At 40.6% G+C, this 17,201-nt stretch overlaps 1 protein-coding gene across 2 annotated transcripts in view; it reads right to left on the bottom strand.

Annotated features, from left to right (window-relative positions):
- The window catches only part of TIAM2 (TIAM Rac1 associated GEF 2), a 218,726-nt gene that overhangs the window by 93,782 nt on the left and 107,743 nt on the right, over nucleotides 1-17,201 (bottom strand). Inside the window, exons 2-5 of one of the 2 annotated variants that reach the window (XM_075126829.1) lie at nucleotides 13,916-14,027; nucleotides 11,653-12,852; nucleotides 6,075-6,510; nucleotides 768-940 (exon numbers count right to left, since the gene is read on the bottom strand). In XM_075126829.1, the coding sequence (XP_074982930.1) occupies nucleotides 768-940; nucleotides 6,075-6,510; nucleotides 11,653-12,852; nucleotides 13,916-13,930 (1,824 nt within the window). In that variant the 5' untranslated portion in view covers nucleotides 13,931-14,027. The remainder of the gene's footprint in view (nucleotides 1-767; nucleotides 941-6,074; nucleotides 6,511-11,652; nucleotides 12,853-13,915; nucleotides 14,028-17,201) is intronic. The other variant, XM_048844175.2, reaches the window with a different exon arrangement.

Below are 17,201 nucleotides of genomic sequence, written 5' to 3'. Positions count from 1 at the left end.
CACCTTAAGCTCACATTACATTTGGCTATCTAATTCTCGGGTCTCTTGACTGACTCTGATCATCTCCCCTGCTACTCATCTGGGTTACCCTTTCTGTTCCCACCTCTTCTTACGTACCCCTTGCCTTTCCCTTCCCCAACAAGCAAAAAACAGCATTAATGGAGTGGAGAACATGGCGCTTGGTTTTCACTCAGTCCTCCCTCTGGCAAAAATCCCCATAAAACGTCAATGAAGGTTTTGCTTGAAGATAGGATTGAGTGAAAGTCTGAGGTACAGACTAAGATTTAAACAAACATATATATAGTTTATTGCTATTAATCATGTTTATTACGAGGGCCAACCAAGAACAGGGCCCCGTTGTGCTAGGCACTAAACAAATACAGAGCAGCTGACTATCCTGTCCCTACCCTGCAGGGCTTACTATCTAAATAGATGGGACAGACACAGGGTGGTAAAGGAGTAGAACACACAGGCAGTGTGAACAAAGTGATTGTAGCCAACAGCATGTTAGTTTCACAATTTCTGGGAGCAGGAGGGAGGGTTTAGTTAGGAGGGGATCAGATAAATGGAGAGAAAAAGGAAGGGAAAGGGAGTGACAGAGACAGGGCAGTGGAGAAGAGGGTAAGAAGGGTAGCTGTGGAATGAAACTAAGGTGAAGAGACTGTAAAGGAGCAGGAGGGGCAGGATGGCACAAACAATCAATCAGCACAGGGCACATAACTAATTATATTATATATAAAGACATAAATAAAAAATATTATCCTTACCTGAAATAGATACACATCTCCAAAAGAATTGCTGAGGCAAAACACATTTTCCTTCTTGGGATGTTCAGGGACAGACTGCACTATGCTGTCCTCTGCAAACAGAGCATATCTTGGTGAATTGTTCTGTTCCATGGAATTCCTGCCATAAGTCTCATAAAAGAGCAGGGTACAACCTTTGGGGGAAAAAAAAAAAAGAGAGAGAGAGAGAGAGAGAGAGAAACAAAGTGAGGTTCCAAAGTTCTTTTACACTACATGCTGTAGGAATAAAGAATTAAGATGCAAGACACATGGCTGTCCACCATTGGAGTTTGAAAAAGAAGTATTACTAAACCAAGAGAAAGGCAAAGGTTAATGGTGGCTTTGTCAGAAAGAAGGGAAAACTGATAACTAATAAACAGGAAAAATGTTTTCTGAAAGACACAGACTTGGGCTGAAAAAAAAATAAATTATAGCTTAGTAAACTTGGAATGCCAAAATGCTAGAGCAGTGGTTCTCAACCAGGGATCTGGAGTCCCCCAGGCAGCCGCGAGCAGGTTTCAGGGGGTCCGCCAAGCAGGGCCAGAATTAGACTTGCTGGGGCACAGGGCAGAAAGCCAAAGCCCCACCACATGGGGCTGAAGCCCGGGACCCTGAGCCCCACCACTTGGGACTGAAGCTGGAGCCTGAGCAATGTAGCTTTGTGGGGGCCGCTGTGGCATGGGTCCCAGACAACTGCCCTAACATCAGCCCTGGCTTTTGTATGCAGAAAAGCAGTTGTGGGCCCCAGAGTTTTTATTGCATGGGGGGGCGAAGGAGGCGGTTCAGAAAGAAAAAGTTTGAAAACCCCTGTGCTAGAGCACATAGAAAGGCTGCTCAGATGAAGAAGCTGTTGTGTTTATTTAATAATTTGTGGAGCCAGTTCTCTCTCACTCAGTCACCTGGGAAACCTTAATATTTGCTAAAGGGGATTAGCAGATGCTCAGTACTTTGAATTTCAAATATGTACAAAATGAGTAAGCATCTCTGGAGATTAACTTTGGTTCCCTTGTTTCTATCTGCAAATTCTGTAGTCAGACACTGTTCACTATCCAAATAACTTGGATGTTTTAAAGGATTTCCCTTTCTTGGACTGCATTCTCAGTTTTTCAGATAGAATGACATGCCAGATAGCAGACTGCCACATCTGCATCCTGGAACTAAAACTCAGTAACTAAGCTGATAATCGTACATATAACAAAGAGACGGTTAGGGGTGACCCAATCACAGTCTATAAGTACCTACATGGTGAAGAGAAATTTGATAATAGAAAGGTCTTCAATCTAGCACACAAAGGGTACAACAAGATCCAATACCTGGAAGTTGAAGATACACTAATTCAGACTAGAAGTGAGGTGCAAATTTTTAACAGTGAGGGTAATTACTCACTGGAACTATTTACCAAGGATTGTGGTGGATTATCCATCACTGGCAATTTTTAAATCAAAGTTGAATGTATGTTCTAAAAGATATGCTCTCATTTAAACAGGAATTAATTCAGGAAATTCCTATGGCCTGTGTTATACAGGAGGTCAGACTAGATGATCACAATGGTCCCTTCTGGCTTTTTAATCTATTACTATATATCTGTCCTGAACTATAGAAATATACAGTAAAGGGTTTGAAAGGGAGCCAAACAAGGATTAACATTCTACCTTTTTCCACTGTTTTTCAAATTAAGAGGCACTGTCATGCAGTGTAGGCTGAAAATGTAGGTTTTGCCATAAAGTGGTGATTGTGAGAATAGTGGTGCATCTTTATGTGTGTGCGCGCATGCATGTGCACTTATGGTGGTGTGATGGGGATGTCATACAACCCTAATACAAATAGAAATGTTTCAGTTTTACACATGCTTTTTTTTTTTTAAAAAAAAAACTGAAAATAGATTTCCTCCCCCATTTTTAATGTTCCCCTGACTAGTGTTGGAAATCCAAAATCACAGCATTCTAGTTCTTGAGAACTGGAGGTGCAACCTAGGTCACCAAGTGTAGATGTAAAACCAGCTCCAGCTTTAAACATCCTCACTATTCAGGGTTGTTTGGATTCTGCTCTCCATTTTAACCCATTACAGCCATCGGTGCATGCTGGCTGTTAAGGACTTATGGAGTTTGGAGCCAATGTTCTGGTTGTGACCCATCTCTATAGAGAATTAAGAGAAACAAAAGTGAATCTGACCAGTCTCATTTCATTTTCTAGTGTGAATTAAATGTAAACAGTAAATTCATAAATTAGCACCCAGGTGGCCTGAGTGCTGGGTTGACACTCAGAGGAAAGAATTTTCTCCCTAGTATATCCCACTGAGGGCACTCCAGTCCAATAGCTGGAACAGTCTACACAGCCATTTGTGTGTCCTTCACTACCAACACACACACACACACAGGGTGTCTGACACAACTGACCAGTATAGCCGCAGCTTTGTCCCCAGCCTGCTATGCTCTGCTTCCCTATACAAGAGGGCCACACTAAGGGCTCTGTGCAGATGCAGTGACAGGGGGCATGATTTGCTCTGAAATAAGAGGCATTGCACCTTATAGCTCAGCAGAGTGGGCATAGCAGTACCAAATCCAAATTCCCCACTTGCATACATCAGCAGCAGCGTTTTACAGCCACTATGCACGCACACATTGCACAGACATAAATGACCACATAAAATGCAAGGAAGGTGAGAACTGGGTTAGAGGTTTAGAATTCAAGCCTAGTTTTAATGGGTTGGTGCTTTGTTCCTGTATATATTTCCCAGTTTTCTTCCGTCAGAGAGCACTGTACCATCTCAAAGTATTTTTGACTTATCTGGATTTATTGTTGTTTATAAAAAGTATAATTATATTATTTTAAAATTCTTTCTAATATCCTTAAGGTGTTATAAGAACATAAGGAAGGGTATTTCAATCCATATTTTTATCCTGATAGTTTTTCACTAATTTTAAGTTTTTCAGAGGAGCAGGGCATGTTTTAGAGTTCAGCCACGTAACAGAACTATGGATAGGTCCACACATTCTCTCTACTCCTGATGCTGCACTGGAACTGATTATAGTCTATGTGTTTTGATCAAAGCTTATACTCAGGGGGAATTGGTGGGAAAGCAAGTTCCCTTGTTAAAATAAATTAATTAGAGGGGACAGATGGGAAGGACAGTTCCCCTTGTTAAAGGTTTACTATTCGAGCTCAGGTCTTGTCAGCACACTAAGTAAAGTGGAGGCCTCAGGACACTGATAAATCCAAGTTTGGCAGGTAACCAGAAGGTTGTAAGCCTTTTCCATATTTATAATTAAACACATATCAACAGAATGCAGAGAAACATGCTGTTCTCATTCACATACGTGGCTCTTTTAAAAATGTATTTAAAAATATCTTGGTTATTTAAATTTCCAGAATAAATTAAACCAAGATTTGATCAAAATCTACACAAGGAGTTCTGAAGCAAGTTTCTTGATCTTAATATAGTATGCTATATAAATTAAATAAAAGAAGAAGGCCTTGAAATCCACACAGACAAGTTTATTTTGGCAACAAAAATCTTTGCAAGACAAGTAAAGTGTATGTATGAAAAAGGAAATGTCTATTTATGAACAACTTACAAAGACAAAAAGATCCAGCACCATGAAGGTAACTATAACACTAATCCCATGTGAAAAGCACTCAAGATACAGTAATAGGACTCTCACACAACAAGTGTAACATACTTAGCCTAAGGTGTTTTGTTGGTACTTTAAGAAATCTTTCAAAAGACAGATTAAACTCATATTTACACTTCAGTGTCTAAACAAAGGTGAGGAAAGGGTGGTATTCAGATACTGCTTTTTCTCTTTACATATGCTATTTGCAGGCGTGATTCATTTTACTGCCTCGGTCTAGTGATAAAGACAAGTGATGTAACCTGTTAATTAAGGCTTTGTCTACACTGGACTTTCATCTGTAAAACTTCGGTCATTCAGGGGTGTGAAAAAACACACCCCAAATGACAAAAGTTTTACTGATGAAAAGTGTTGGTGCGAACAACGCTTTGTCGGCAGGAGAGCTCTCCCACCCACAAAGCTACCGCCTCTCGCTGGGGGTGAATTTTTTTTTGGTCAGTGGAAGAGCTCTCTCCTGCTGACAAAGAGCAGCTATCGTGCACACCTTTTAGCGGCACAGCTGTCGCAGCACAGCTGTGTCGCTAAAAGGTGCATAGTGTAGACATAGCCTCAGTCTGACTGCATTTTGATTGCTTAACAACAGATCTCGGAATTATCGTGCAGAATTATTGTATTTTTTTCTTTCCTGCTGGTTTACTTAGTATGAGTTAACATTGCAACATTTTGAACATCACCAATACTTACAGCACAGAATTTATTTTTCTTCAGGTCTAGACCCATGCATGGGTCAGGTAATAATTTTGAAAAGTGAAACCTGTGGGAAGGTTATTCTATTCTCTCCTCCAGCCTCAAATATGCTAGGAAACTATTTACTTTAACTATTTCCTTACTTATTAACTTAGCATTACATTAACTAAAAGGCAATTCCCAGCAGTATAATCTATACAATTTAGGAAATCACCTGTTAAATTCCTCTGCCTCCCCAAACAAGTCGTACGTTGATTTTCCTCCACATATTTGCTGACACCCATCCGCTGCTGGTAATACACCTATTTCCTCCATTACAATCATTAGTAAATGTGCAACCTTAGCTCTGACCCAACAGTCATCCACCAACCCACAAACAGCGTTTTCCCCCCAACAGATTGGCTCCACACTGTGCTGTTTCATAGTAAGGGAAGCACACCCAAAGCTGAAGGTGCAAATGTAGGCCCACTTTTAGGAAGGTACTTAAGCACATGCCTATTTTTAAGCATGTGAGTAGACGACTTGTGTACTTAAAGTTAGTCATGGACTTAAGTATCTACCTGAATTAGGCTTTGTCTACACTACAGACCCTACAGCTGTACCCATGCAACTGCACTGCTGTAAGGTTTCCCGCGTAGCTACTCTATGCTGGTGAAAGTGGTCCCACTGGCATAATTAAACCACCCTTAACAAGTGGCAGTAGTTATGTCAACAGGACAGTTTCTCCCACCAACATAGCGCTGTCCACACCGGCACTTCTGTTGGTGAAACTTTTGTCAGTCGGAGGAATGTTTTTTCACACTCGTGATCAACAAAAGTTTTACAGACAAAAGTGCTAGTGTAGACAATGCCTAAGGTCTTCAGGGGCTGAGTTTCAGTTCAAAACGTTATCTAGGTTTCATTTTAAAAGACCACCAAACAATGGATAGCACCTGTGTTGGCAGGTTAAAAGAGTTTAACAATGATTTACCTTTGAGTGTTATCCAATACTGTTTCCACTTTCTCCGTGCAACCAGCTCAAGTTTTTTCTCCTTCTGTAGAGTTACCAACGGCTTGAAGAAGAGCCACCCTGCTTTGCGCACAACTCCTTGTTCTCTCTCATACAGCAGATCCAGTTGCTCTAAGGAACTGAATGATTCACTGCTGGAGTCCTCTGTGTCTGTTGATGTGTCCGTATTCTCAGCGTTAGTCCTGCTCATGTCCAGCTCCCGCATGAAGTTTTCGTAAATGTTCTGCCGCAGGGCATCACTGCTGATTGCATTAGTGGATTCACTTCTCTGGGGCACAATATGGCCAGAGCCAGGTGACCACAGTAAACCAGACAGCTGCGAAGGTGACAGAGTGTCCGTAGCAAGGTTATCAATTCTGCTGTCGAAGTACTCACTCAGATCTTTGGATTTTGGCTCCTGTAAATAATGCAAATTGCAAGTAATCTATGGCGAAGAGACATATTGTCTTGTTTCATGTTTCGTCATTGCAAACTCCATCACAGCATGCCTGCTTTCACCATGATGGTGCCTGTTAATCTTAGCAATCTTTGCTACTGTCAGTACTACTGCAACATTTTTGTTCAACAGAATCCCAATAAGGCTAATTGCCAAACCAGCAGTGTTTCCTGACTCAACAGGCCTTTAAAAAAAAATCATAGAACTCCTTGATAATTGCTGTGAGTTGATTTCCAACAGCCCAATGGGCACTGTGAATAGAACCACATACCTCTGACAACCGTGAATTCACCTGTTTTCTGAGCATCGTGAAACAGGGACATTGTCTTTTACACCCCAACCTGACTATAATAGTAACACTGAGAACAGGGGTTTTATAATGGGTGAAATTAAATTCAATCTAGGTAGCAAGGCTTCAATATCTGACCATTTAAAAACTTTGGATCTTTGGATTAACAGATGTAAGCTGATGACTTTAATGGAGCTAGGCTCATTTTGCCTTCTGGGGATCTGAAGAATGTCAGTCTGAAATATTTTTAAACCCATTGAATTCACCATCTACCAACCAAGATAAATGTGCTCAACTTTGTTTTAAAACTAAGAGAAAGTGTGTTGGATGATTTGCACAAATCCAGGTTTTAAAATGCAGTGGTGTATATTTTCTAAAGATTGTAGACATTGCTATTTCAGTGGGGGCTTGACTCCCAGATCCAGCAGTATATTATGAAATCCATTTGTATTACTCATGCTTGTATGATGCAATTTCATTTCTTCTGCAATCGAGCAGGGCAGTTCCCTTTTAAGCTCTTTGAGATGACTGTTCTACATATGATTTTAATTCCACATTGGTGATGTGGAATGTTCACTCATTCCTGCAATAGTCTGGCTACATGGAAGTTCCGAGCCTCATGGCCTGACTCAGCAAGGTGCTGAGCACCCTTACTTCAGTGGGCATTCATGTGTCTTAGTATTTCACAAGATTGGGCTCTTCAAGCTAAATTCCACTGTCAAAGAGAACCATTCCACCAATCTGATGGGAGGATTTATCTCCCATCCAACTGTATTTTACTGATATTCTTAAAAAATACATTATACTTAAAGAATAAGCGAGAGAGAAACTATTTGCTGTCTTTTGTATGGGGGGAAAAAAAAAAATCTAACAAATTTTACTTGAAAATACCCCGTGGCTGTAAATAGCTCAACCAGAAGCACAACTATTACCCAGGAAAGTGTTATTTTTTGCTCAAGTTTACACTGCTTCTATAGTAATATTTATTTGCACTCTGACTTCTACATATGGATAAAGTAAACAAACACTGGTCTCCTGTGAACTAGTCGCACCAGAAGCTTGGAAAGCAGCTGCATTTTTTTTCCACATCCTAGATGCGGCACATCTAAAATGTACTGGAAGAAGCTGCGTCATGTTTTGATAGTATGATGACCTCCAATGTAAAGCCAAGAGCAACAGGGAGATCCCATGCCGTTGCAGATTTCACAAGAAAGGTCATTTTTCAGCAGTAGGCTCAAAAATGCCAGATTTAATTTAAAGATTATGTTCCAAGACAATACATTTAAGTTTGAACCTGGAAGAAACCCTTCTAACATCTAAATCTTTTAGATGTGCTCAGCAAAATAGGTGCAGCTTTCCTATAAGCGTGTATAGTTTCAGCATGTAATTGATCTCTATCCTTTCCACAAAGCTTACTACGATTAGGACTTAGTCTCAGAGCACTAAAACAACAACATAACACATATTGATCCATTTGGCACATTCCTCAGAACGGGACAGCGAGAAGCCAGCCTGGCCCAGAAGGAGCATTTACCAAGGGGTAAATCACTCTATGAAGTCAGCTGAGTATAAAAGTGGCTTGAGATCAGAATCAAGGGCTTGGCTACACTTGCGAGTTAGAGCGCATTAAAGCAGCCCCGGTTGCCCTAGCTCACTACCCGTCCACACTGGCAAGGCACGTAGAGTGCGTCTGGTACTTCACCTTGGCGAGAAGATTAATGCTTGTTGTGCCTTGGCTGAAACGCCTGGACGTTAGTGCGAACGAGGTGTTGCATTACTGTGCTCTGATCAGCCTCCGGAAACATCCCATAATCCCCTTAAGTCAAGTGGCCACTCTTGTCATTGTTTTGGAATTGCTGCAAGAATGCGGATATGCCCTTTGAAAGCTCCATTTCTGACAACTGGCATGCTTATCTGCTCCAAGACAAAGCAACCGTTACTGTGGAATGCTGTGTGTGTGTGAGAGAGGGGTGGGCGGGGGAGTCTGCTGCTGTCTGAACTTACAAGACAGCATGCTGACATGCTCTCAGCCCCCCAAAAACCCACTCTCTCTCCCCCCACATACACACAACACACTCCCTGTCACACTCCACCCCACCTCCCCCATTTGAAAAGCACAATGCAGCCACTTGCATGCTGGGATAGCTACCACAATGCACTGCTCTCTGTGGCCGTTGCAAGAACTGCTAACGTGGCCACACCAGTGCGCTTGTAGCTGTCAGTGTGGACAGACTGAAGTGCTTTCCCTACTGCGCTCTATGAAGGCTGGTTTAACTCAAAGCGCTGTACATCTACAAGTGTAGCCATGCCCCAAGTTGAGTGTCTGAAGTTCATTCCTGCAGATGGAGGCAGGAGTAATCCTAAATTCCAATGAAAGTGAGAGGGAATGAATATCCTAATATGCAGATTTGGGTGAGAGTTGGGTTCATATTATTTGGATAGTTGAGACTATTTGGAATTAGAAAAAAATGACAATGGATATAAAAGATTTAAGATGTGAGCTATATTGAGCAAGGGAGAGAAGGCAGCAACATTCTCACCAGTGCAAGTGGAGAGGCAAGATTTAAAAAATATATATATATATATTATGCATGTCCCTGCAAAATGATTGTATTCCATTGATCACACAACTCCTGGCCTGACTCCAGGCACTGAGTAGCTGCAAATCTCTGGTAAGATTTGGGAATCTCCATTTCCCCTTTCTTTAATCCAGTTTTGGCACAGGCACATGCTGAAACATTGGCATTTCAATACTTTCTTATTGCTCTTCAGAAGCAATCAGCTTCCTACAAAAAGACCAATTTTCAGTTTATTTAAGGAATATATTGTTAGGTTTGCAAATCACTAATAGGGCCTCGTTTGGGGCCCACTAAATTAAGGGCAAGCCATGCCACTAACTGGTTATAAACTCCATTAAATTTGTCAGACAGGGACTCGAGCCCCAAACCAATACTACTTTGAGAACTTTTGTCTCTCTAGGGATCCATCTACACTACCACTGTAACCAAGTGACAGCATAGCTATCCCCTGAGCCAGTTACAACATGTTTAAAATTGGTAAAGTGGAAAGGACCCAGCCAAGCCCTCACAAACAAACTACATCTATGGACAAGATGCTACACGTTTTAACCTGTTGTTGCTAGAGTCCTCATCTCAAAGACAGTTGTTCTCTGTTACTCAAGCGAAGCATTTTCAAAGTAAGATACTACAATTAGGATTGGGGTTGATTTCCTTTCACCAGGTCTGGTTTGATACAGACTCACCAGCAACATTTCCCTGCTGTTGGGGAAGTCAGTGAGTCTCTTCACTATGTATACACAGCTGGTACAAAACAGCCATTAATCCCTTACCGAATATCATTCTGAAAATGTTGTAATTAACTAATGCATAACAAAAGGGCTATGTTGCAGACATCGTATTTAGAGCCTGATGTGAACTTTTATAAAAATCTAAATATTCAGTGCTGTTTATATCAATGAAGAAACCTCGGGTAAAAAGCTAAAGCACTTTTTATTAATTCAGTTTTTTCCTGTTTTCTAACTAACAAGTGAGTGCTAAGGTAAGGTTTCAAGAAACTTGAGGGCTCCATAACAACTCTCAAAAAGACTTAAGTAAGGTAATGAACCAGCTGAGCAGCCTTCAGTTTCCCAGAGCCAAATTCTGTGGCTCTCTTGCAATTTACACAGGCAACCCCCAGATTAACCTGATTTCTTGGCACAAACTGGCCCTTAATATTATATGCCGTGCCTTGAAGTCAGTTTGGCTCACACATTGGTTGTGGTATGGAGTGAGGAGGAGCTCCAGGAAGATTATGCCACAAAATGGCATAATGCCTACCAAATCTTCCCAGCACATTGGGGAAGCACAGTTGCTGCATCATCCCTTAGAGGGAGCAATGTGGGATCTCCTATTTAGCTAGATAATACTGCCGGATGGTCTGAAGATGTACTGGTACATGGCTCTGCCTCCTCTCTGCTCACCTTGGTGGTGGCTTGCATCCCTGCAGTTTTAGAAGGGAGCAGTCCCTAAACTGAAGAGAGCACAGAGAGCACAACTTTGGCCAGCCCTTTCATGGGAGGCATTATGGGAGTGAGGGAAGTTTCTGCATATCCCATTTGTGTGTTCTTAGAAGGCCAGGCACAGTCTGGCCTTTACGGAGCTGATTCTGGGACCTAGAGCAGGAGACAGGAATTTCAGTCTCGATCACAGCTATCCTCAGTTCCCATTGATGGGATTAACCTTAAACTGTTCTAAAGAGACACCCACTAACTAACCAGATGGCACTTCAGTTTTGATACACAGGAAGAAGACAGCTAGATAATAACATCTCCATAAAACACTTACAGGTTTAACCAAAAACCCCGTTGTCTACAGTTGGATTTGGAGATATAACTGGGTTGTCCTTTCCTAACTTGAGAGGGATAACAGCGAACACTGGTGATGAGGGGGAAAAAATTTACAAAAGATATTTACAACGTGCACATTCCCATGTTTCAGGATTTGTTTTACTGCACTTTTCAGATTATTTTTACAGACATTTTCAGGGCTACAAATTATGTTTTGATCTACAGGATCAGATATCTCTTTGCTTTAACACTGAAACTATTTTAAAAGCTCTAGTCCATCTCATGAAAATCCAGTGACTTGAAAATCTATTCACTGATGTATTTGCTTCCATAAATGACAATTCGTGATAGCTGGAATTTTCACCAATCATTGAGTAGTCTTATGGGAAAAACAAAATACAGGCATTATACTAATGGAAGGTGTCTACAGCTCTCAGTACTAGACTTTAGGATGAGTTTTTCCACATACCTGCAGTTTTCTTTTCTTTCTAGAGAGGCTTCCTGTCCAGTCACTGATGCGTCGCATCCTGCTTTTTAATGTATCCTTCTTGGAAGCATCTTCATTTAGGGGTTTGGATTTTCTACATGGGAGAGTATAAGAAGAGTACTGTGCGGGGCCTCTGTGTTCCACCCTAGAGGGAACATCAATGTCTGAGGCAAAAGAAACACGGTTGCTTAAGCTGGCATGAGTGCCAATGTATTCATCAGACAACCTGAGATCTGAGGATGGGCTGCCTTCTAAATTTGTATCCTTATATAGATCGCGGAGGGAGGAGAGAGATGAACTTTGGTTGAAGGACTTTTTCCTGTCATTTGTGGGGAAACTGGCATGAATCCTTGTATCCGGAGTGCTCCTGGTCAGGTAGGAGCCATTCAGCTCATTGATATCCCCATTGTTTCCCCAGGGAGAGTCATACCATGAAGATTCTGAGCTTAGGGAGCTTCCTTTACTGGATCTAAGTCTTGAGTCAGTGGGAGATAGACGATGACTTGAAGTGTCATCCGTACTGGAGTTCCTCCTCACATCTAGCAGGTCATTAGATTTGGATTCTAAAGTAGGTGAGTACCTCAGCAGCTGGACTGGTCCTTTGGATTCCTCTGTAGAGTCTTTGTTGTTGCTACTGTTGTGAAACTCAACCTTTAAACAGCCATCCAGTTTCCCCAGTGTTTTAATGAGAACTTTGGGGCTCCTCCTGTCATCTGGTGGTGAGGTTGATGCTAGGCTCTCATTCTTTCCATAGCAATTTAAAATATGTCCACTGCATTCCCTGGAGGCAACATGATTACTTGCAACTTCAAGGCCAATATAATGGAAACCATTCTCGGGAAAAAATGCCGCATTGCTTCCCTGGCAGTAGTTCCCTGTGTTTGTCCTGTGTTTGGCATGGATACTGCTTTTAGAGGCCTTTGCCACTGTGTCACTGAGCCTCGGTGAATAAGGCTGGTTACTCTTGAAGTGAGAGAGGCAGCTTCTGGCTAGTGATCTCGATTTGTAGCTAGTGCTACTGCTGCTGTGTCCCCATCCATGCAAGGAGCAAGACTTTTCACAGCATTCATGCGAACGATGAATTTTCAGAGAACATGGTTTCTGCTTGGCACCAGATGCAGCATTAGCGTGATTTTTTGATCCATGAAGGCTGTACTGGCTTTCTGAATTCCCCATTTTCCACTAAATTAAGAAAAAAGTTTCATTAGTATCAGTGGCCAGAAGATGAAGAACTAAGATGAATAGAGCACTTTTACACTCTAAACAGGAAACAGACTTTTTTTTATTGTATGAAACAACTTTTTTTAAAATAGAGTCAATAACCATTTTCAGTATTTAATAATTTTTTTTTTCAGCGGGTGGGGAGGTGGTCAGGAAAGCTCATTCTTTGTGTGGTTTGTTACCCTGCTATAAAGCTACCAAATGCTGGCGTCTAACCCCATTGAAATAATTTCAACACCTCCCTCTTCCCACACCCCCTGGCAACATCATCTTCTTCTAACTTGTAAACCTTTAACTCCCAAGAAAAATTGCATAACGAAAGGGAAACAACAGGATAATCACTACTTAGATGTACAATGAACTGTACTTTCAGAAAACCCCTTCTGCCAGGAGACACGCAAACTGCAGTTTCAGCTTGACTAGCTTCTGTGAAATAAAATGCTCCTTCAATAAATTGTTCAGTAAACTCCTACTCATGATTTAAAAGAGCCAATGGGGTGGGAGGGGAGACTTGGGTTTTTTGAATAGCTTTATCCCTTGTTTCAATACAAAGCTGCACCATGTTTGTTCAGCACACAGAAGTTTAGAAGCTCACTCCACAAAAGGTACTTGAGCAATCCTTGCTGACTTAAAGTAGCATTTACAGGAGAAGTTCAATTGCTGGTGTGAGAAGGTTGTACAATCTGGCCCCATATAAGTGCACTTGAACATAAAAGGCCCAAGCTGGCCCACCCTTACTTTTGTTTCTAACTCCAGTGGCTGCAATATACATACAAAGGACAAAGAATGTTTTGAACAGATAAAAAACAAGTCATCCTAAACTGTGTTTTCAATGTTGAAATAGTAACTAGTGCTTCTCTTCATATTAACTTTCAGACTGGACTTGTGTAGCCTCCTTACAAGCTTCTGAGAATCCACTTTTTTTTTTTTTTACATTTATTTTGAAACCCTCCCTACTCCACCCTATTTATTTTTCATTAAGTATTTTGGTATACAGTTTAGTATGAAATAAAAACAGAAATACCTCTAGAATCACCATTAAATGTGGGTGCAATTAGCAATCAGTGTGCTTTGCACTGTCCTAATAGCTAGCCACCACACTTTCCAAAAACGGGATGGCATTCCATGAAAACTTTCTGGAAAATACAAATAAGGAAAAAAATCTCTCAGTCAAATATATTTACATATACTTTACCTCTGCTATCAGATAAATCAACATAAAAATAAGACAGAGCACAAAAATAGAGAGAAGAGAATTGGTTAAGAGTCTTTATATTTCAGCTACATATTCCTATACACTATGTTTGTTAAATTATTGCAATAGAACCTAATATTGGGATGTTTTCTATTTCTTTCTTACTCCCCTTTCAGTGATGAACTGGCACAAACTTCCATTACTCTGCATTTTGCTTTGGTAACATGCATTAAAATTCATCAGGCTGTGCAAGTATCCATCACAATTTGGACCACTTGTACCAAACTGATCAGAGCAATGTCTTTGTGCTTGTTTACTCCTGTCATGGCTGAATTCCAGCCACAACCCCAGAGGTGAAAGGCTACCCTGCCAACAAGCCAGCAAACTTTTCTTAAAGTTTATTCTGATTTTAAGTTAATCTGCCAGCAAAACAACAAAAAGGCAGCACCAGGCTCTGCACACACCAAAAGGTAACAAGACAAAAGTCGCTACTGACAAGCTGAGTATACATCAGCTGTTCACATAGCACACAAAGGCTGTAATTCAAAACAACAGGACAGGATCTGAATTTCACAGAACTCAACAGCAGGTTATTGACTGAAAACGCTCAGCAGAAGAAATGCATCACTGTAGAGAAAGTTTTTTTGGGGAAAATTATTAGAACAGCAGTTTAACAGATATACTGTTTACCAAAATTCATTCCTTCCCCCAAATAAACTTGGCGGACAGTTTACAAGTAATCCATGAAGAGTCCAAAGAACTATGACATTTTCAATGGAAAAATTATCCCATCTGCACAGAAATAAAAAAATACACTGAAAGATTTAGCTTCTTTATTAAAAGAGAGAGAGAGAGAGAGAGAGAGAGAGAGAGAGAGAGCACGAGCGCGCAAAAGTGTGGATGATTTTATGTCTCTAACATATTAAGAGCCACATAGGTGACTAAAGGAATTCATTAGCAAGCTTTGTATTTGGCTAACTTTTAGGTTACCTACATTACAAGTCACAAACTAGCATTAAAAACAGTATCGACAGAGAGCCTTAGACAAAGGTCAGCAAACAAATGTCTTAGAGGTATATTATATTTTTTTGACCTTGCTCTGCAGTGTTTACACACCTCTGTGCACAAAGCCATGAGTACTTTCACCAAGCCATTTGTTAGAGACTTTCACAAAATGTAGGGACTTGAACATCTTATGATAAAAAATCTACTTTATTTGAAATGTTAATAATAAGGAATTTAGATGTTTATGCATCCCCTTATCTTGTAGGTACTAACTGTCTATGCCTAGAAAAGCATTAGTTATATAAAGCAGCTCTAACAATAGCAGCTTTAATACACAGCAATTGATTTAACAACAGAAAGGGGAAAAAACCCTACATTCAAGATGAAACCAAGTTAAATAGAAAAAAAAATGCATAAACTCTATCAAGTTCCCAGTTACTCAGTCAGTGTAAATCTTTAGCAAACCTGCTTTCACCATTCCAATAGGAGCAGATCACAAAGTAGGGAGTTTGTATGTAGAACCTACATATCAGAGCATAAACTATACTTGCAAGGAAGCTTTGAGGGGCTTATTTCTATTCATAAGGGGACATTGAACCCAATTTGTCTAAAGAAGCAGGCAAAGTGACCATCTGGTCTCCATAATGATTGTGCACTGGATGGTAATCCTTTTAACAGACAGGGTAGTGAGCAAGCTGCTATTAAGAACCTCAAGATAGACATCAGTTTTTCAAGGCTCAAGTCACTGGTACAACTTCCAGTGTGCGTGTCTGATGCCATGTACATATTATATAATGGGTGAAGGAATAAATTTATCTAAGGTACAATGACTGTAAAATAGGGCCTCAGTCAGTGTAGGAGCCAATCAAACGTACAACAAAACAGTCAATAAATTCCACAGAAATAGTGACAAGGGATTTTTCTCAGCGCTCTGGGACTTCAGAACGCCAGGACATTCTAAACATTCAAACCAGTGACACAACAAATAATGACATCTGCAAGACTACAGAGCAATCACCACTCTCAAAATTAGCCGCAGCCATTGCTACTTTTCTTACATTTGCATAGAGATTTTCCTTCGACAGCCTACAATATGCGTGAGTTGGGGGAATCAGTTTGGTGCCAAATCCCAGATGACACTGGTGCATGGGAAAGGCTCTAAGACAAGTTCCAGTTTCTTTGATTCAGAGATGCAACGTATTTTAAACCTCCTTAATTCTGGAAGGTACAGAAATTGAAACATAAAGAACTGATCTTAGCTACATCTAAAGAATAAAAATATATATTTCACAGCATCTTTGTATTTCAGATTAAGAGATGAATTCTCCCACCAGTTTGCAGAGATGGCTGTATGGATACCTCTCATGAACAAAACCAGCTCCTATTAAATGTTTTCTGTCATTGTAGTCAGTGTATTTATAAAGTGGCTCACCTCACTAAAGGATGATAAAGTTTATTTACTTTCAATTGTACTAGACATTCCATGAAAAAGAGTTTTTAGCCTTTACCCTAGGTGCTCCATGATACATTAAAAAAAAATGCAAGTATACCAATAGACTACTCCAGGAAACCCCCTCTCCCCCACCTACCACCACCACATCCTAACTTAAGTCAGAATCCAGCAGCTAAAAACATTTCCCCATGTTTATGATCTTCCATATGAAGTCCTCCCAGTCTCTCTGGGCTCAAGAACAAAAATGTGCATTGTAGCATGCCCTGAAAGATCGACCAATTAGGTCTATTTCAGACCAGGGTGGGAGTGAGATCCTGAACTGAGGATCCCTCCTGGACAATGGCCAGCCAGCTACACTCCTTCTCTTAATCTAATGGGGCTCCACCTTAAGCACCTTCACTGACTGCCATTATGGCAGGATAGTGATTAGACAGCCTTACCAAATGATAGAAAATGTCCTTGGGAATAAAGGGTATAGCAGCACATTGCAGCTTTAAAGGAACTTTCCACACCAAATTATTAATCTCTGAGAACAGAGGTTTATAAAGAGGTATTTAGATGAACTCATTAGCATCCCATACTGTATGTAAAAGCAAAGACAAATTTTGTGTTTTCAAAATGTATTGGGTGAAAGCAAATATTTACTTTAAAAACAAT

This window comes from Caretta caretta, chromosome 3 (genome assembly GCF_965140235.1).
Source record: "Caretta caretta isolate rCarCar2 chromosome 3, rCarCar1.hap1, whole genome shotgun sequence".
NCBI classification, from domain to species: Eukaryota; Metazoa; Chordata; order Testudines; family Cheloniidae; genus Caretta; species Caretta caretta.
Note: the sequence above shows the minus strand (reverse complement) of the source record. Positions and strands in the feature narration are given on the sequence as shown.